Consider the following 22,060-nt stretch of genomic DNA (forward strand, 5'->3'; position numbering starts at 1 on the left):
GATGTAGCATCTCAAAGGGAGTCAACAATCAGGAAGTGATCTGGCAGCCTGAGGCATCCACGATGACTCAGCTTGTAGGGAGATACCTTCTCTCCCCTTTAGCTTAGATAGACATCCAACACAATCAACATATTGGTTCCTGATATATTGCTGCATGCTCGTGCTATTAGTCAGTTGAAGATTGATCTCTTACTCCACTCCGCTGCCATCCACCCGTACCTGTTTCAACAGATAGGAATATTACTAATCGGCTAGTATATCCGGGGAATAAGAATTCAATACGCGGTAAAGACGATAGGTTACCTAGTATAAACTACGATCTAGGAGGTAAAGAATAAGATAGAAAGCTACTACCGGAGAGGGGCCGGATATAGGACAAGCTAAAAAGAGGATGACCCTACTACCTTTACGGCCGTATAGATAAGCACCGAATAGCTAGCACAAAAAGAGGAGGAGCGTATAACTCGCTAGGCCGGCGGGAGCAAGGCTAAGACCTAAAGCCTAGCGGAACAGATAGCGAGCTACCTATAGGAGTAGGACTAGAAAAGGAAGCCCCCTAAGACAATAGGCCCGATAGCGCTCCGAGCCTTCTAGAGACACAATTACTAGCTATATAGGGACCTAATAAGGGCCGAAGCAAGTATAGCGATCTAAATTAGGTCCGAATATATTAGATTAAGGGCCTACCTATTTAGGAGACGCGTACTAGACATCTATAGCCTAGCCTACTAGTGTAGCTACCTATCGTAAAACCTAGAATATATACTACTACGATGCCCGTAGTAGGCGAGAGGTAGGGGAAATTAGAGGCACTAAGCGGGAAGGAGAGACTATAAGTCAATTATTAGGGACAAAGGTAAAATTCGCCGAATCTCTCGGTAGATACTATAGTAGGGATACCTCTAGTAGTTTAGCCTCGCTAGCGAGACGGAGGAGTAGATAGATAAGAGGCGGAAGCGAGGGGGGTTATAGATAGGGTAGTCATTAGGGCAGGCCTATAATACTAGCGTACCCCTAACAAGGGAAATTTAAGACGATAACTAGGAGGAAAAGATAGGCGGGAAGGAGGAGGGGTTTTTACTAATACGGTTTCCCCTCTATATATACGAAAACAAGATAGTATAGCTATATAGGCCAAAGAGCACTACAACAGCTTAATAAAATATCTATGTATCTATAAACCCTATCTCGTCGAAGTTATAGGTGTCCTAGTTAAGGATACTATACTTCTCCTTTATATTACGTATAAGTAAGAACTACTTCTCGATAACGTCTAGATCTTCTATTAGGGCTCGCTAACGATCGTATCTACGTGTTATACGAACCTTTAGCTCACGATGCCGCCTAATGAACCTGTCTGTCTAATTAAGACTATCGGGCTTAAGACCCTTCTCTTATAGTAATAAATCGGCTATTACTTATATACTAGCCTTTAATAGCGGGGAACCTCTAAGATCTAGCTCGAGTATATACTTAAGTATCACCCTCTCTTCTAGCTCTATAAGCTTCTTCGAATTATGCTCGTAGTCACCCCGAGGAGGTCGTCTATTCAATCGATACCCTAGTATAGTTCGAGACGCGTCGTATACCTTTATAGTAAGTCGATTCGTAATTATCGCGTCGCTTTTCGTAGCCTAGACAGCTAAGGTCAGTTTGGCCTCGTTTAAAGACAATATACGCTATAATAGTAGTTATATAGCTATATCTATAGAAGTAGTATAGTTCTTAGTAAAAGTAGCCCGCTCGGTAGTATAGCCCGCTCGGTAGTAAAGTACGTTATAGTATAAGCTCTATCGTAGATAGCCTAGTATATTACGCTACTAACTAGTATCTTATACTCCCTAGATATCACGGTATAGCCCTACGGCCTACGGCCTTTAGGTCACGTAACTTCGTGAATATAACGTAACGCCTCGGCTCGGTAAACGTCGCGCTTATCTTCGATACGCGCCTTAGCTAGAACTTCTCTTCTCCGTAGAACTTATTCGATTACTTAGCTACGACACCCTTTTACCTATCGAGAGTAGCCTAGACCGGTATTATTAAGTTCTACTACTCTAAATCCCTCTATAGTAAGTACGCGTATTATCGGCGATATTAAATAGGTACGAGTTACGTAGTAGTAGAAGACGGCGGATTATATAAAAGACAAAGAAGGACCTAATAGGATAGCGTATATCTATATATAGTATCGCCGGTATTAGTATAGGTAGATACTAGGTATCCGGATGTTTACTAGCCTATAGGCTAGTAAAACCTAGTCACGTGATCTAGTTATATAACATACCTATACCTATATACTTGTCCTACGGCCTATATGTTCTTAATAGGCGACATTACCGACCGGTTTACGACACTTTAGTAGGAGTTAGCGAATAAGACCCCGAGTTTAAGGCGGATTATAGTAGTATAATCGGGTGTCCTATATAGATAGATAGATTTGTCATTCCCCTATTCTAGGACCCTATCCGGCCTATATAGGTATATATCTATTATTATATATAAAGGGAAACCCAAATAGGTGAAAACCCTTCCCGCCCCCGACTACTCCTTATCTAGTTTAGCTTTCCCTCTAAACGTACGTAGTCTATATCACTACTCCGTTAGCCCCCGCTCCTAGCCGGTCTCGTCGCGCTACGTCGTGTCCTCTCTTCCTATACTACTCCTACTAGGCGGTACTATTCTAGCTAGCCCTTCTCTAGTATCTAGTTCGTAATACGCCGTAGGTCCTTAGCGTTGTTAAGAAGTGCCCTAATCGTCTAGTTCCTCGCCTTTACTATCTACTCCCCCCTTCCTAGTAACTACCTCGGATAGACGAGGAGTACGTACCGTACGTTCTAGGAGCGATAGCCGTAGGGGTAGCTAGTATTCGTATATCCTAGAACCTTCCTCTATAATAGGTACCCCTAGAGGCCGATGTGTTCGCTTCGTAGTTAGGTTGCTATACTACTCTATACCCTCGTAAGGCGGTAGTAGATAAGCTTCGGGGGGTACTTAACCGCGGATTTCGTAGCTAACTATTCCTTAGGTTGTCCCGCTAGCTAAGGGCGTCCACTATACCCTACAACCTAGTTGTTCTACCTCTCTTTCTATAGTTACTCTACAAACGATTTCTTACCTTCCTATTATATTGCTAGCTATTCGTCCCTTACCCGGTAGTTCGGCTCGTTTCCGGGTCGAATGCCCTTATATACTAGTACTAATTCGCGGGCTCTTACGACTGCACTAGCGATGACCTTCTATACTAGATACTATACCGACTTGCCTAAGTAGGAGGTCCGTAGTCCCTAGATATATAGGTCGATCGGCGGTATAGCGGTCTCGTACTTAAGTATCCTCGTTAGTATCGACTTATATACCCCGGTGACCTTCCTTAGGCATTAGTTTTAGATCTTCGCTAGCGGCGCGACGAGTCCCTTCGATAGGTAGGCCCTCTCGCCTAAGGACTATACTTAGCTACTATAGGTAAGGACTGGCCGTATAATAGCCGTATATAGAAGTCGTAACTACCGGAAGTCCACCCCCTATATAGACGTAGTGAGCCTCTAGTATAATGCTATATTCTGTTTAGCTTTCCGTAATATTGCCTATACGTACTTCCTCTACCGTAGCGCCGGGTCTACCTATAGTCCGAGGATCCTAAGCTAATTTGCCGGGTTAGTCGTATGCCCCTATATCTAGATAGAAGCTTGTATATTATAGAACCGTAGCCGGCGCGTAAAGTGTATCAGATTGTACTTTTCTAGGGCAAACCGAGCCCCGTGCCTCCTAGCCTAGTCCTCGTAGATCTTGTGCTTCTCTTCTAGTAGCCTATAGTTCTCCTTAGTCGAGGAAGACTACGCTAGGATATTTATGTCGTCTACGAAGCCGCTCGTAGCGGTGTTCTAGGATTCTAGGGCTAGGAGTAGCGTCGCTATAAAGAAGAGGAACAGAATAGGTACTAGCGTTAAGCCTTACGGGATTCTAGTATAGACTGCTTAAAATAGGCTTCTATACTAGCCGACTAGGATCGACGTACTACGGTTTTAGAGGTAGGACCGTACGAAGTTAACAAGCTACTTAGGGAGTCCTTTCGACCTTAGGATATAGAGTAGCCGCGGGTATAATACGTAGTCGAAGGCTCCCGATATGTCTAGGCTAAGTAAGGAAGCCACCTTATCCCTATTCTTATACTAGATAGCCTTTACCTAAGAGGTGATAAGTTCTATCGCGGATAGCGTCGATCGCTATAGGCGCGTACCTATCTAGGTGTCCGGGAGTAGGGAGTGTTCCTCTACCGCCTCGGAGAGTCTCGTTATAACTAGCTTCTCAAGCGCCTTCCTAAGAGTATTAAGGAGCGCAATTAGGCGGTACGACTTCACCTACGTATAGTCTTCCTTCTACGGCTTACGTAGGACCACTATCGTCGATTGTTTAAAAGCTATCGGGTGGTATCCGGTCTATAGGCAGGCGTTAAAGATCGCTATAACTACTAGGGCTAGTTAATCTCTATACTTCTTTAGTAGCTCGTTTGGGATCCTATCCGGCCCCGGGGCTTTCTTCGCCGGTAACTTCCTTAGTATAGCGGTAACTTCTCCCTTAGACACCTCCTATTAGACCGCGATACTAGGGGCTAGGGGAGTAGAGCTATTTATATCGCTTAGATTAGCCTCGACTAGGGGCGGGAAGAACTTACTAGCTAGTAGACGCGCCTTAGCCTCGGGGTCGCTGACCGGGCTACTAGGCGATTATAGCGCTAGGATAGAGAAGGAGGGGCCCTATAAAGGGTCCTGTCGGGCCTATTTTGCTAGCTTCTAAATCCTCTCTAGCTTACTAGCGATTTCTTCTACTATAGCCCTCTAGCCGACTGCTTTCTCCCTTCGTATTATAGCTTTCTTCTATTAGTATACCTCCCTATATACGTTCTAGGCCTCCTCGCTATAGCTACTCGTCTATACCCGGCGGGCTCTCCTTGCTTCTCTTACTACCGTAGTATACTCCGGCGTCTAGTATAGTTTAGACTATGTCGTTAGTTAGGTAAGCGGAACGTAAAGTAAGGTCGCTTTTCTTATTTCGTCTATCAACCCCTAGACTACTTCGTCTATCTCGTCTTTACTGTTATATTACTACTACGCGATCTAGACTAGCCTCTCGGAGTTATCGAGGTACGCCTAGATATTAGCCTAGTAGGCCTTTCCCTAGTTTAGCTTAGGGGTTCTCGCTAGTATACGTTATATCTATATCGTAATAGAGGTCCTGACTAGTATATAGTCTAACGACGCCTCGAGTTTATGTTCGATCCTATAGTAGGTTACCGTATAGTAGTAGCTATCTAAGATCTAGGAGAGGTCGATCGTGCCTTAGAGTCCCCCTCTCTTCTAGGTGCCTAGGTCCTTCGGGGTATTAAGGGCAATTACGTTGCTCGCTATTAAGTCGAGTACTTCGTCGGCTATAGGGTGCGGCTATATAAGGCTTTCCTAGGAAGGGTAATATATATTAAAGTCTCCTACTACGATATAGCACCCTTGTCTCTTAAGCGTACTGTCTAGGTGTCTATAGACCCCTAGGTCGCGGCTAGACCTCGAGGCTAGCGGTTGTATATATAGGTTGTGTATCTAGGTGCTACCTACGTAGAGGGAGGTAATATCGCCCCTACCTTCTTCGTCTACGTAGTATACTACCTCCTAGTCGGATTCTAGTATGTCCTTACTAATATAGAAGTACGTACGGGGTCTACCGTCGCCTCGTAGGTATATCGTATAGCCTAGTAACTTGTAGGTTATTAGTCTCTTATAGTGCGGGTTAATCTATAGCTCCTAGATTATAAGGACGTAGTAGACGCGCGGGTCCGCCTCGTATAGGAAATGGTTCTAGACTATATCCTTACTATAGTTAACGTTATACTAGATGATGCTAAGCGTGTCGAGGCTAGTTATCGCTATTAACAATCATTTCCTCTATAATGTCCTATGTCCTACTACCTTATACGTCCTAGTCTACGCCTATCGGCTATATACTAAAGGGGAGCCGGGCCTAGTTAGATTTCCTCGCCGTAGCTAGTAGAGTACGTAGCCTCCCGTACGCCCTAGGTTACGTATCCTTTATATTATTCTCGGCCCTAGGGCGCTTATACCCGACCGCCGCTAGTTAGTTCCGGTATAGGCTAGCCTTACGGTCGCCGTAGAATCTTAGGGCGACGGTTCTGTTTATAATTGCCTTGTTTTTCGCTAGTTTCCGCTATAGGCATTCCGTACTATACGATAGGTAGTGCCCCGGACAGTTCGCGTACCGTCTCGTAGTCGATATATAGTCCCTAGATATATAGTCTCCTATATAGTTCGAGTAGGCCTACTTATTTGTACACGTATAGGTTTAGTGTCTATACTATTAGCATTTGAAGTATTAGAGGACACGAAAGGATAAGAAGTGCTTTTCTACTATCTTAAGGCTATATTGCTAGACTAGGCCTTGTTCTATCGCTAGATCCGCCGCTTTCGCGTCTTATAGCTATACTATTAGCGCCGAGGCCTTCTTACCTTCTAGCCATTTCCTATAGAGCCAATTCGCCTTCTAGATTAGAGAGTTAAGAGTGACCGGGTTGTCCTCTTAGAGAGCGCGTAGGTAACCCTAGTTAGTTAGGTCAAACTCCTTAGGTATATTGTAGACTAGGATCGTAAATTGTTTTGTTAAGACCTTCGCTAATACCGTAACCTTAGATACCCACTATAGCTATGCCTCTAGGTGCCTCCTAGTAGTAGTAGAGCTAGTATAGATCTATAGAGTGCCGTTAGACTATTAGTTCACTACGACTACCCCTAGTTAGTTAATTCGTTAGGCGAGCTCCTTATTCGATAGCTTCGTAACTTCGGCCTAGTCTTCCTTTACTATAATACGGATCGTAACTATATCGTGCGTTAGGCGGGGGCCTAGTATCGATACCGCGACCGATGCCTAGCTATAGGGGTGTTGATTCCGGGTGGCCTTACTAATCGCCTAGGACGTCGTCCTTATTTCTTATTGCCCTCGGTAATACGACAGTATAAGCGCCGTACGTAACTAAGTAATTATTACCTATAGAGACCGGTAAGGGAGCTAATCGTTAGTTTCTATACTTTTTGCGTCCTCTATAAGTTACTACTAGTTGTCTTAGGGGGGCTTCGCCTATAGGGCCGTAGGCGCCGTTAGTACCGTAGCCTAGGCTACTATTGCCTAGGAGTTGCCTAATATAGCTAGGCACCTCCGCGGCGTTTAGAGCTGAAGAAATAGGGTGAAGAGAGCTTCAAGCTATCTAGATTAAATAAGGTAGAACTCCCTTAGTCCTAGGGGCAGTGGCCTACTTTATATATCGTTAGAATGGCCTTAATAAGAGCTTTCGAATATGTCGTATTTTAGCGTAGAGATCGATAGGCCGGATTCACGCCTTTTTCTATAGGTGGGTGTCCTATATACGTAGGAAGTATATAGAAGAGGAGGATACGATATAGTTAGTCGTAGACACTTTCGTAGGAGTTCGTCGAGACACGTAGGATTAATATTAATATCCGCCGAACCGTCGAGGATTCGAGATAGCCGCGACTATAGCTACCGATAATTACGAACCGTAACCGTAGTAGACCTAATAGAATAACAGAAGTTAGACTATAGTCGATAGCTAAGATTAGACCTACTAGATACGATAAGTAACGGCGGGTTAATAGTAGAAGACGGAAATTACGTACACGACTCTTAAGACTAAGTACGACCGGCTAAAGCGTATTTACTAATAAGATAGAGGATAGGGTATATCGTCAAGAGTAGATAGGTAGGGAGGCTAGTACGCGCCGCTCGACCTGTCGTATACTATACCCCTAGATCCTATAGAAGATAGTAAAGGCGCTTAGTTCCGATACGATCTATAAGCATTTAAGCTATATACCTACGAAGAGTTAGCGGCGTTAGTTAAGAAGAGACCTAAAGCTTAGCTTAATATCCTCGACTTTAGAATATAGATATATACTTATAGTAAGGCCTTACTTAAGAACTCTCGCGACCGAGTTATTAACCTAACGGGTAAGAAAGTCAACCTCGAGGCAGCCCTTTAGTAAGAAAAGGAGGACTCGGAAGAAGCGGCGGGCATTATTAAAGGTCTGACCGTTTAGAACGAGGAAAAGGATAGGCGAATTTAAGAACTAGAAGCTAAGGTATAGACTAAGGACGGCGATACGGAAGATACTATAGCAGAAATCGAGAGCCTATAAGAGGATAACAACACTTAGCGTAGGTTAGTCGAGAGTCTAAAGTAGCGTATTAAGGAGCTCGAAGCACTTTAGAAGTAATAGTAATAGCCGGAGAGACTAACGATACTAGCTCGCTAGCCCTCTAAGCTACGCGCCCTCCTAGATTTACGAAAGAAGGACGTAGGAAACACTCTAGGTGTTTACGTCAATACGTATATAGAGAAAGTCCTACTACGAGGTCTCGGAACTACGCTACTATAACGTACGGCTAGCGCGCTAGGCGGGCGTAGGTAAGAAGTCGAATTTATAGGTATTAATAACTTCGAGACCGCTTACGACGATAGTATCCGCAATATACGTATATCGACTCTATACTAGTTTATGTTAGGGGGTCTCGGTAGGTTCGGCGACGCTAATAATACGCCTAATCTATACGCGCGTCCTTTTACCCCTACCCTAACTCTAGGTACGTAGTCTATAAAGTCTATTAATATATCTTAGAAGAACCCTATTAAGGTTCTACCTGTCTTCTACGCCGACCTAAAGGAAGACAAGGTTAGCTATATTAAGTAGCGTAAGAAGGTTAGCGAGTACCTACTTATAGAACCTAATCGATCGGATACCGAATTGTATATTATATTCTACGGCCTAGTAGGTACGAACGCTCTCGGCCGTATTCGACCTTATAAGCCTACTATTAAGCATTGGAATAAGGCTCTCGAGATCCTCGACTTATCGTATAGCGACTACTTCGAGAAGCGTCGTTACCGTAAGGCCTTTTACGAACTCGAATAGAAGTAGGGTAGGAAGTTTAACCTCTTCTATATAAAGTTTTCCGAGTATACGTACTACCTTAGGAAGTATACTACTAAGGACGGGCGCGAAGAACTAATAAAGAACCTTAAGGAGAAGATTCTTCTACGTCTACGCGCGAAGATCGCGGGTATACGGTTTAGGAGCCTAACCGAGATAGAAGATACTCTCCGTAATATCGAGATCAACCTCGACGATATACCGCGCTAGTAGTAGCAACTACCCGGTAAGAAGCTAAGTAGAGGAGGCTAGACCGGTAGCTAAGGTAACGCGCGACTAGGTTCCTCCGGTAGTACTAGAGGCGGCGGCGGCGGTCGAGGACCTATAGGCAAGCCGCGTAGCGAGCGTATAGACGAGAGGGTATACTAATAGTACGACATAGTAGCCGCTAAGCGTACTAGCTTAATATATCGCAAGCTTACGAAGGATAAAGCGGCGTACTAGAAGGATAAGACGTTCTACTACGTATATAAGAGCCCGGACTATAACTAGTAGTACCGATCTTACGAATAGTTCTAGTTCCGTAAGGGTAATACTAGAGGTAACGTAGCTACTACGGTCGACTAGAACCTTATCGACTTCGAACCCTAATAATAGGGAAACGGGGCAACTCTAGACTAAGGCGTATAGTTTAGAGTATAGCTGTTGTTACTATAGCTAATATTACGCCTAGTAAGGATCCTCCTAAGAATATCTACGAGTACCTTACGTTAGAAGAACCGAGTATATATCCGTTAGGTAAAGGCCCGCTAAGAATGTTAGAACCTACGCCGATACCCTAGTAACGAAATAAAAAGGTCAACCTACTATAGCGGTAGACTTCGGAGGTAGATATACCTAAGGTTATAGATATCGAGACTATAAAGGTCGGAGTAATCAAAGTCGATATCCCGCTACGTAGTAATCGTCTTATTATATACAGTACCGTTAAAGGCAAGCCTACTAGATACCTAGTAGATCTATACGTATAGTCGATCTTTTGTAGTACGAAGTTTATAAAGGATTATAATCGGACAAAGCTACCTACTCTATTTAGAATCGGTATAGTAGACCCGTCTAAGAAGAACGAAGCTACGGAGTACGTAAAAGCGACTCTAGATCTAAACGGTTACGTCGAAGAATTGAACTACTTTATTACCGGTATTAAGTATAACTTTATTCTTAGTATACCGTAGGTATAGAAGTACCTACTAGACTTCGGGAACTAGACGAATACCGTTACGTTTACGTCTTACTACGGATACTATTACGAAAGAATACTAACGACGGTACGCTATTAACTAGAAAAACAAGCTCGGTAGTAATAGCGTGCCGATAGGACAGACGTAGCGGCAATCATAGGCATTGACATCTCGTCTATAAGTACTACGGAGGCCGTAGAATGTCTAGAAGATTAGCTTAAAGAGGGCTAATAACTATAAGAAGGCTACCTAATTTAGGAGTAGAATAACGACGCGCTACCTATAACTAAGGAGGAGGCTATAGAAGAAGTTAGTATATAGCTCAGCGCTATAGTAGCGTCCGACTTCTAATAATATATAAAAGGTAAAGACGAAGTAGACCTAGATATATCGCTTCCGCGTAAATTTAAGTCGCGACGTAAGGCCTTCGTTCTACGTATAGGAGACGATACCTTACCTCCTTATCGTAAAGGAGACGACCTCGCTATCGACTTTGACCTAGGTGCTAAGCTGCCTTTCGCTCGACTATATCTAATGAGCCTATAGGAGCTCGAAGTCGTAAAGAAGTATATCGACGACTTAGATACGAAAGGTAAAATTAGAGAAAGTACGTTATACATTATATCGCTAGTCATTATTATTAGAAAGCTAGGTAGTGGACTACGCGTCTACGTAGACTATAGAGTAGTTAACGCTATTACGATTAAGAACCGATACCCTATCCCGTAGGTTCGAGAGATACTATAGCGAATAAGCGGGTACTAATACTTTACCGTACTCGATGTCGTTACTACCTTTAATGAACTACGTATCCGAGTAGGCGACGAATAGAAGACTATATTCACCTTACGGTATAGGACCTTTAAGTACCTAGTAGTGCCCTTCGGATTATATAACGCTCCTAGCGTCTTCTAGGCCTATATTAATAAAGCCCTAAGGCCTTACCTTAACGACTTCGTTACCGTATACCTTGATAATACGATCGTCTTTAGTAGTATAAGAGAGGAGTATATAGAATATATACTTAAGGTGCTAGACTGCTTCATCGATACTAAACTATTATTAGACATCGCGAAGAGCAAGTTTTTCTAGAAGGAAGTCAAGTACCTTAGTCTAATTATTACTACCGAAGGTATTAAGATAGACCTAAAGAAGATCAAGACGATCCTCGAGTAGGAGACACCTAGAAGCGTAAAGGACGTCCTTTCCTTCCTCGGCCTCGCGAACTTCTATCGAAGGTTCGTAGAAGGCTTCTCGAACATCGTACTACCTATAACTACTCTTACGAAGGGGGTCGGTAGTAAGGACAAGTTAAAGCGACCTACGAAATATACTTAGAACTAGACACTAGAGTACTAGTAAGCTTTTAATAGGCTTAAGGCGGAGTTCACGAAGCAACTAGTACTATAGTACTTTAACCTAAGTAAGCCTTACGTTATCGAATACGACGCCTCTAATAGATATACCGGTAGCGTTCTTTTATAGATCGGAGAAGACGGACAGCTTTACCTAGTTATATACTATTCGTAGAAGATAGATCTAGCCGAGTATAACTATAAGATCTACGATAAGGAGCTTATAGCTATCGTTCGAGCTTTTGAGGAATAGCGGCTAGAGCTAATAGGTAGTAAGACTAGAGTATTGTCTAATCACCGCGGTCTATAATACTTTATAACTACTAAGTAGCTAAATCGCCGACAAGTACGATAGAGTGAATTCTTGTCCGGGTTCGATTTCTAGATTAAATACCGACTAGGTAAGCTAGGCGGTAAGCCTAATGCCCTAATACGCCGTACTTAGGATATAGACGTAATAGACGATGTTAAGAAAAGACAATAAACGGTCTTAAAGGAACGTAACCTCGCCCCTAAAGTCTAGGAGTCTCTTAGAGTATTAGTAATAATAACGTATACGAACGCTCGCGACTAATATTAGCTCGCGCTTGCCGTACTTAACGCGAACGAGGCGTCTATTAAGGAAGAGATCTAGAACGCCTACGATCAGGACGAGCTCGTAGTAGTAATTAAGAAAGGCCTATAAGCTAGCGATAGTCGGCTACCGTAGAAATTGAACACGTATATCAATCTTAGCGAGTACGAACTAGAGCACGACCTGATTTATATTTAAGGCCGCCTCTACGTACCTAATAGTAGTAACATCCGCGAAGAACTTATAGCCGCTTGTTATAATACCCCTATAGCCGGCTACCCGGGGCGCGAGAAGATATACAAGCTAATGACTCGTACGTACTATTAGCCTAGTATATAGGCTAATATCGTACGATATATAAAGAACTGTTATATATATACTAGAACTAAGGCTTTCTATAATACGTACTAGGGCAACCTTAAGTAAATCCTAATACCTAACGGTATATTCGAGGAAGTGGCCCTAGACTATATTATAGTACTTCTAGACAGCTATAGCCCGGAGGGCGTTAAGTATAACAACATCCTTACCTTGACATATCGTCTTACAAAGCGTAAGTACCTTATACTAGTCGTCGATATAGAGCCCGAGATAGCTATAGATATAATTATCCGCTACGTTATTAAGGGGTAAGACCTATTCCGCTCTATCTACTCAGACCGCGGCTCGTAGTAGGTAAGTCGCTTCTAGAAAACGCTTTACGAACGCCTAGGCATTAAGTATAAGATGTCGACGGTATAGCACCCTTAGACCGATAGTCAGTCTAAACGTACGAACTAAGTTATAGAGTAGTACCTACGTATATATATTAATTACGCCTAAGACAACTAGTACGACTAGCTACTAATAGCAGAGTTTACTTTGAACAACATAAAAAGTACTACCGGCGTATTACCGTTCTTCGTAACCTTAGGAAGAAACCTAAGAATAGAAGTTCTTAGTAGACCTACCCGTACGGACGTACTACTAGCTACGTAGAAAATTAGCTAGTAAGATGTAGACGCTTTCGTAACTCATATAAGCCGTATATATATATATATTGTATCAACTAGCTTAAGTATATATAAGCATAGCTTAAAGCCGACTATTAGAAATATAGCCGGAGACCTACGCGGTTATATAAGGTAGGAGACAAGGTTTGGCTCAATTTACGTAATATTTGTACTAAACGACTAGCGAAGAAGCTTGATCATAAGAACGTAGGCCCCTTCACGATTATAAAGAAAGTAGCGACCGATGTCTACGAACTCGACCTGCCTACGAGTATAAGAATATACTACGTGTTCTATACCGACCTACTACGACTATCCGCCGAAGACCCGTTCCCTTTATAGACGTACGAACCTACGCTTACCGAAGTCGATAGCGAAGTTAAGGAATAGCATGATGCCGTAGTAGTAGTAGACAGTCGCTAGACTAGAAAAGCAAAGAAGAGTATTAGCTATACTATTAAATAGGCAGATAGGTTATATACTAAAGAACCTTATATTAACTTAAAAGGCACTATAGACGAACTTATAGCAGACTACTATTATAAGAACCCTCGCGCTCTAGGACCTCTACGCGGATAGCAAGTACTAGAGCCTAATATAACCGAGCTAATAGACTCGGCGGACAGTACTAGCGATACTAATAACGACGCGACCGGTACCGCCGACGCTAAGTACTAGTCACGATACAACCTAAGGCGTACTAAGGTATAATAAACAGTCACTTCGTTTCTACGATCTACGCCTAGGACTCGCTACCGCTAGTAACGTCGCTTTGCTCGTAGCTTAGGCTCGTCTATAGTCGTATCTTTATATATACCGGAGTTTTAGATTATAGAGTTAGATAGATATACCCTATAGAGCGTTACTTATTTTGAATTAATAGATACCGCCTCGTAGGCGCTTAAGGCGATTTGAGAAGGGGGGTGGTGTCACGGTATAGCCCTACGGCCTACGGCCTTCGGGTTACGTAACTTCGTAAATATAACGTAACGCCTCGGCTCGGCGAACGTCGCGCTTATCTTCGATACGCGCCTTAGCTAGAACTTCTCTTCTCCGTAGAACTTATTCGATTACTTAGCTACGACACCCTTTTACCTACCGAGAGTAGCCTAGACCCGTGTTATTACCTACCGAGAGCAGCCTAGACCCGTGTTACTAGAGGTAGAGCGAGCTCTCTTTCTATTCGCCGGAGCGAAATAACTTAGTATAGAGTAATTATCGGACAATTTAATAAGTTAAGCGGACGACAATATATGTTTAAGTATACTATAGGACTAAGGCTACCCCTAGATTAAACTTAGGACCTCTAATATTTACCGGTAGGTAAGATAATTATATACTTAAGTAAAAGTCCGTATAACGGGACTATTACCGAAGCTATCTTACCGGTAATAGTTATATAATCTATACTTTATTATATAGATAATAACGTGCTTTACTACCGAGCGGGCTATACTACTAAGCGGGCTACTTTTACTAAGAACTCTACTACTTCTACTTTAATTACGACGGTATCTTAATACGACGACATCCTATAGAATCGTTACTAGGAGGACAATTCCTCTTTAGATTCTTCGCTATCTAGCGAGTCTACTTAATAGGTACGTACGTTATGCCCCGACTCGCTATATCGCTTATAGTGTCGTAGCCTTAGTACTAGCCGAACACTATCTAGCGACTCTCTACTCACTTCCTACCTCCTAGTATCCTTTAGAGGTATTAATTGCGACGCCTTATCGAAGGTTAGAGACCCTCTAGACTGAATATACTTGCGCTTTCGTGCTTTTTGCTATATAAGGGCCTCGTTAGACTTACGTAGCTTACTAATCTCGCTTCGTATAAGAGCTATCTAATACGCTATCTCTCTACTCCCTCTCTATTACCCTATTAAACGACCTTCCTCTTTCTACTACGCCTTTCTAAACCCGTAACGACGCTCTAAGACGTAATGACCTATTATAAACCCTATCTCGTCGAAGTTATAGGTGTCCTAGTTAAGGATACTATACTTCTCCTTTATATTACGTATAAGTAAGAACTACTTCTCGATAACGTCTAGATCTTCTATTAGGGCTCGCTAACAATCGTATCTACGTGTTATACGAACCTTTAGCTTACGATACCGCCTAATAAACCTATCTGTCTAATTAAGACTAGCGGGCTTAAGACCCTTCTCTTATAGTAATAAATCGGCTATTACTTATATACTAGCCTTTAATAGCGGGGAACCTCTAAGATCTAGCTCGAGTATATACTTAAGTATCACCCTCTCTTCTAGCTCTATAAGCTTCTTCGAATTATGCTCGTAGTCACCCCGAGGAGGTCGTCTATTCAATCGATACTCTAGTATAGTTCGAGACGCGTCGTATACCTTTATAGCAAGTCGATTCGTAATTGTTACGTCGCGTTTCGTAGCCTAGACAGCTAAGGTCAGTTTGGCCTCGTTTAAAGACAATATACGCTATAATAGTAGTTATATAGCTATATCTATAGAAGTGGTATAGTTCTTAGTAAAAGTGGCCCGCTCGGTAGTATAGCCCGCTCGGTAGTAAAGTACGTTAATAGTAGTAGTAAAAGTAAGGAATAAGGGAAGGGGTATAAAGCTTACCTTACTTACCTTAGCTTACTTTACTTAAAATAGCTAACTTACCCTTACTATAGTAGTAGTAATACCGAGGGCCTAACGTTACTACTATAGGTAGGGGGGTAGTTATAATAGGGTATACGCGATTATATAGGAATTAGCTTATTTACTCTAGCGTACGAGCTAAGGGGGTGTGTCGCGATCCGAGCGTATATATAGGTAATATCCTATTATTAAAACTTAAGGCTACGTACGCTAAGAATTAGGTAACTAATTAGTTACCTATAGCCTCTTTAAGAGTAATACTTATCTATTCTAGATAGATATATACAATATATAACCTGCTTTTAAAACACCCTATATAAGCCCGTATAATAACTTCCTATACTTCTAACGTAATATACCTACTTTATAAGGCGCTAGTACGAGAGTACCGCTACCCGCTCTCTTTCTTCCGGGTTATCGATATATATTACAACCTTGTATTAGACTAGCCTAGCGCGGTACGTCGGTTACTCTATAGCTACTATAGCCGCTTAGGTATATATCGCCGGCCTAGCTCTTCTAAGCGCTTAGATCTCCCGTAGGAGGTCGGCGTTCGTTACGTATTTTACTAGCGCTAGCTTCTTTATAGCCCGTAGTAGCTTCTAGATTACTTTAGCTAAGCTCTCGAGGAGGCTACGGATCGCGCGTTCGTAGGGTAGATTAGCGTTCGCGAGGGTAGCTATAATTTCGTATACGATAGCGGTATATAGTCCTAGGTATAGTTTTTATAACCCCTGTTCTTCTACCTTTCCTTATTAGGAAGGATATATCTACTACTTAGCGTAGCTTACTACCTAGTATATCCTCTATTATTAGCTATTACTACCTCGTAGCGTTCTCGTATACTCTTATATATACGTTATATATCCTTAGGTATAAGCTTGGCCTATTCTTAATAGTAAGATTGAAGGTAGTAACACTTTCTGAGATAGGGATAGATAGCCGGAAGTGGTTAGCGTAAATACAGGGGTTGTAAAAACTATGCCCAGGACTGTATTCTACCGTTTCTACACTATGTTTCGTATGCTAGTTCTTTTGGTTAGCGGCTTGTGGTTACTATAGTCGTTGTGATAGTTGGTCGCTGTCCTCCGCTTCTCCCGGGCGCGTCGTCGCTCCGCGCGTCGCTCTTCGTCCTCCGCCATTCGATAGTGTTGTCGGTGTGTATAATGGGGCCCTGTCCTATCGAGTTGAGGGCGCTCTTTGCTTTTGCGACGCTGTCGCCCCGTCGTTCATCATTCTCTTCTTTGCTTTTTCCCTTATATATAATAATAAGAGCCCTATTAGATTTGTCGTAACGAGGCGAGTAGAATAAGCTATATATCGTATATATAATGTATATAGTTATCGGGTGCGCGCCGAGAGGGTGCACTTTAGACAACTTCTCGAGTTTGGTAAAGCCCGGCGAAAAGCGTCCCGACCCTTATGTCGGCTTGAATAATCTTGACAGCTTCGGTAGAACCAGCTCCGAATCCTTCTGATCAGCGCTATTAAGTAGGCTGTGACTGCACTAAGGAGCCTCCATGTACGTTTGATAACGTGAGATACTTGCAGCCTGAGGTGGACAGAAGAAGATGAGAGATGCTGCTGTGCAGCAGGAGAGCAAGTGCCAAGCGCTCGGCCGAGGCAATTCCAAACGAGATGACAGCTTGGACTGGAATGTCGCGATGCCATTTCACGACAAACAACATTCGGACTTTCCGTTGATCGTTCAGCGTTCTTCATCTCAAGACGCACGACTGCATAACTATTACCAGTACTCGACCAGGAAAGCCCACTCTCCTCCCTTAGACCTCAGCATCCATCCACCTCTCCTCATTCACCCCTTGGCGCTTTCCACCCACGACTACTACTGGTCATCGTCCTCATCCGTCAAGTCGTCCGTCATGTTCCAATCCCAGGTCGGCATACGGCGATGCCTATCCGGACTCGAAGTCCACACCATTCGGCCGATGTCCACTGGGGCCTTGATGACGCCCTCCCCAATAATGATCCCTTCTGACGCCATCTCCACTCGGAGCCTGGCCATCCTGTCGAGAAATTGCTGGCCAGTGTATGTCGCATGCCGTCCACTCTTCTTCACACCTGTGTGGTGAATGCTCGTGATGAGGTTCGCCTTCTCGACTGACAGGCTGCGCAGCCACGACGGCAGCCGTGGCGTATCCCTCACGTAGAAGTCGGTACAGCTGTACCAGATATCGAGACCTTCGATGTAGCTCTGTCTGCACGCCTCGACGAGGCCCGGGAAGTGCCAGAAGAGTCTGCTGCTGGAGTTGACTGGCGTGCGGCGAGAGAAAGTAAGTTCGTAGATGCGATTGCGGATCTCACCTGAGAGCTGGAAGAATCTGCTGTTGCGATTGTGGGTGGTTCGTCTCATGCGCTCTGCTTCTTGTCCCGCGCCGAGTGCTTTGTTGACCAGCGCGGCTTTTTGGTATTCTTCGAGCCACTGGACTTTGCTCTGATGCGATGCGCGACGCTCGGAGAGAAGAGAGTCAACTGCTGATATGATGCTTATTTACCGCGATTCCATGTTGGGAAGATCCATCGCAGGCATCTATCTAACTGTCTCTGGCATGTTGTTGGCTCAACAGGTGGTCAATTTATGTGCCCCGGGCGAAATTACTACGAGCGCACGGACGCGCATCGATCATTCACTTCCAACTCACGCTAAGCAGATACACGGACGTCAATCAAGGCTCCACGTGATGCATCTCGCCGTCCAAGGCCCATCAGACTCGCTCCAGACCCTCGGTCGGTGCAACACCGAATCAGCCTATTAATGTTCGGAGGAACTACTTCCGGCCGCGAATGCATATGCAGCAGCATGCATGTTCTCCTCTCCAAGACTTCCATACGAACAACATCATGGCCGGGATCATGGGAGGTCGCCATATAGACCGACTTGATTGTCCAGGTAGGAGCTTTTCTCTCCATCGACTTGACCATGGTGTCATTACGGCAGCTCGTGCTGCTAGCTGTCAGTTCATGCTCTGCTGTCGTCAACAGCCTGAGTATAGGAGGTCAACGATACACAATTGCTGAGTCTGAGAAGCGGCAAGCACTGCAGGATCTTGTAAGCATAGCGTGAAAGGCCATTGAATTTCGCAGCTGACACTAGGTCTAGGTCACCTGGGACGAATATTCCCTCTTCGTTCGCGGCGAACGCATCTTCTTCTACTCAGCAGAGGTTCATCCTTGGCGACTGCCTGTCCCAGACTTGTGGAAAGATGTGCTACAGAAGATCAAAGCTTTGGGTTATACCGGGGTCTCGTTCTATGTAAGCACCAACAGATCTCTAAGTAGCGGGAAAGTGCTGACCGTCGTGAGGTCGACTGGGTCTTGCACGAAGGCGAGCCTGGTAGCTTCTCTGCCGAAGGCGTCTTTGACTGGGAGCCCTTCTTCGAAGCTGCGAAGGAAGTAGGATTGTACTTGTTAGCTCGACCGGGACCGTACATCAACGGTCAGTGAGAACCTCCCAGTTCCATGAGGACCACAGCGTAGACTGACGCTGGTCAATTACAGCCGAAGTATCAGGAGGCGGCTTCCCAGGCTGGCTGTCCCGCATTCCAGACATCCTACGCACCAACGAGACCGGCTTCCTCGAAGCAACACAAAACTACGTCTCCAACATCGGTAAGATCATAGCTGATGCGCAGATCACCAACGGTGGCCCAGTCATCGCTTTCCAGGCTGAGAACGAATATACATTCGGTGCGGACTGGGTCGAATGGCCAGATGTCACCTACATCGACGCCGTCAACAAGCAGTTCCGCGATACTGGAATTGTGGTACCCTTCATCAACAACGAAGCGGCCGCGATCGGACTCTTCGTACCCGGCGAGCCCGGTGGTCCGGATATCTATGGTCACGACAACTATGGTGTCGGCTGGGATTGTGCTCACCCAGCGAACTGGACTTCTGCAGACCTTCGCACAGATTTCCGCCACCTTCATCTGGAGCAGAGTCCGAACACTCCCTATACTATTCCAGAGTTCCAAGGTGGCGCGATAGATTCCTGGGGAGGTCCTGGTCTCGAAGGGTGTGCTGAGATGGTCAACCACGAAGCGGAACGAATCTTCTACAAGAACAACTTTGCTAATGCTGTGACGATCTTCAATGTCTACATGTCTTACGGCGGAACGAACTGGGGTAATCTTGGGCAATCTGGTGGCTACACTTCCTACGACTATGGTGCCGCTATCAAAGAAGACCGCACAATCACTCGAGAGAAGTATCACGAAGCCAAGCTGTTGGCTCAGTTCATGGTGTCTTCACCTGCGTACCTTGAGGTCACAACAGGGAATCTGACCAACTCGACATATGTCAGTACTTCTGCGATCTCGACGACACCACTGTTTGGTAAGAAGACGAACTTCTACGTTGTTAGACATTCCGATTACAAGTCCTTCACATCCACGCCGTATACCTTTACGGTCCCCACGAGTGCAGGCAACGTCACGATACCTCAACTTGGTGGAACGTTGACACTAAACGGCAGAGATTCGAAAATTCACGTCACTGACTACGACGTCAGCGGTGTTAATCTCATGTACTCATCTGCAGACATTTATACTCACAGCAAGTCGGGTTCGAAGCGAGTGCTTCTGATCTATGGCTTGCTTGGCGAGACCCACGAGCTAGCCTTTTCGACGAAGCTAGGAGTGCCGAGAGTCGAGGGTGGGTCCGTCAGAATTGAGAGGAAGAGGTCTCTCCAGGTTGTTCAGTGGGAGGTCACAGCCGAACGAAAGGTCCTGCACTACCGCAACGGACTTGATGTGTACCTCTTGTGGCGGAATGACGCTCTGAATTATTGGTCTCTCGAGCTGGAGTCGCCTCCTCCCATCGGCAATTACAGTTCGCAGAGCAAGGAGACCGTTATTGCTAAGGCTGGTTATCTGTTGCGTGAGGTCACGAGAAGTGGTCGCGACCTCCACTTCAGGGGTGATCTTAACGCCACAGCAGAGCTGGAAGTCGTGTCAGGAGCTTCGCACCGCACAGAAATTTCCTTCAATGGCGAGAAATTGTCGGACCCGAAGTCTAAGCATGGTCGACTGTCAGCTACGCTCGAGTATACGGCTCCAAAATTCGAGCTACCATCGCTGCCTAGTCTGGAATGGAAGTCCCTCGATTCTCTGCCAGAATTCAAGCCAGGATATGATGATTCCGCCTGGGTTGTTGCAGATCACACCACCACGAACAACACTGTACGAGATCCCGACTCCGGGACTGAGTTCGAGCTGAAGACACCGACCTCCCTGATTGCGAGTGACTACGGCTTCCATACTGGCTCTCTCATCTTTCGCGGCCACTTCGCGGCCACCGGCGATGAGTCGTCACTTTACCTCTCAATCACCGGTGGTCTCTCGTTCGGCCACTCAGTCTGGCTTGGAGGAACACATCTTGGTTCCTGGGCAGGTAACTCCACTGCCAGAAGCTACAACCAGACACTCTCATTGCCTGAAGATCTCGACCTGGAGGCTGGTGAGGAGTATGTCATCACCGTCGTGATCGACCACATGGGGATGGAAACCAACTGGACCCCTGGATACGATATGGCGAAGACACCCCGTGGCATCATGAACTACTCACTCTCTAGCCACGAGCAGAGCGATATAACCTGGAAGCTGACCGGAAACCTCGGAGGAGAGCAGTACCAAGACAAAACCCGCGGTCCTTTGAACGAAGGAGGCTTCTTCGCCGAGCGGCAGGGATACCATCTACCTCAGCCTCCAACCAAGGACTGGAAAGCCTCATCACCCCTCGATGGTCTCGACCACCCGGGCGTAGCATTCTACACCACCAGCTTCGACCTCAACATTCCCACTGGCTACGACGTGCCTCTAAGCTTCGTCCTCACCAACTCCACGAACAGTGCCGGTGAGGCTACCGAGTGTCGTGCGCAGCTTTATGTCAATGGATGGCAGTTTGGGAAGTACATCAACCATCTCGGTCCGCAGGTGAAGTTTCCAGTGCCTGAAGGTATCCTAGACTATGGGGGGACGAATTACATCGCCGTCAGTCTGTGGGCGCAGGAGGCGGAGGGGGCGAAGTTGGGAGGGTTGGAGCTGGTGGCTGATGCTGCGGTTCAGTCTGCTTATAGGAAGCCGAAGTTGGGTTGGAATGATGTGTGGGAGGAGCGTGAGGGTGCTTACTAGGAACCTTACGTACGGCGGTGGTGGTAGTTGGTCGTGCCTGCCGTGCCCGTGCTGGTACTGCGCCGTTACGCTAGCATGGAGCTATGTATGGTAACGTTAGCCGCAGCTCGTGCCTAAGTTGTCTTCTTCGCGGCAGCCACGACAACATTCACGCGTACCAACTCCCGAC

The 22,060-nt window shown here is 45.2% G+C and overlaps 2 protein-coding genes across 2 annotated transcripts; one reads left to right on the plus strand and one right to left on the minus strand.

The window, feature by feature from the left end:
• Nucleotides 1-17,585: 17,585 nt before the first annotated feature.
• CLAFUR5_04708 (uncharacterized protein) lies at nucleotides 17,586-18,311 on the minus strand (the record flags this gene model as incomplete). Its single annotated transcript, XM_047903856.1, has 2 exons — nucleotides 17,586-18,212; nucleotides 18,300-18,311. 2 exons carry the CDS (start codon nucleotides 18,309-18,311, stop codon nucleotides 17,586-17,588), a joined length of 639 nt encoding a protein of 212 aa, XP_047760534.1.
• Nucleotides 18,312-18,680: 369 nt separating this feature from the next.
• On the plus strand, nucleotides 18,681-21,891 carry CLAFUR5_04709 (Beta-galactosidase A; the record flags this gene model as incomplete). The annotated part of the gene is made up of 4 exons (XM_047903857.1): nucleotides 18,681-18,809; nucleotides 18,861-19,013; nucleotides 19,064-19,196; nucleotides 19,259-21,891. The coding sequence occupies 4 exons, from the start codon at nucleotides 18,681-18,683 to the stop codon at nucleotides 21,889-21,891; spliced, it is 3,048 nt and encodes a 1,015-aa protein (XP_047760533.1).
• Nucleotides 21,892-22,060: the final 169 nt, after the last annotated feature.

This window comes from Fulvia fulva, chromosome 4, assembly GCF_020509005.1.
Source record: "Fulvia fulva chromosome 4, complete sequence".
Taxonomy (NCBI): Eukaryota; Fungi; Ascomycota; class Dothideomycetes; order Mycosphaerellales; family Mycosphaerellaceae; genus Fulvia; species Fulvia fulva.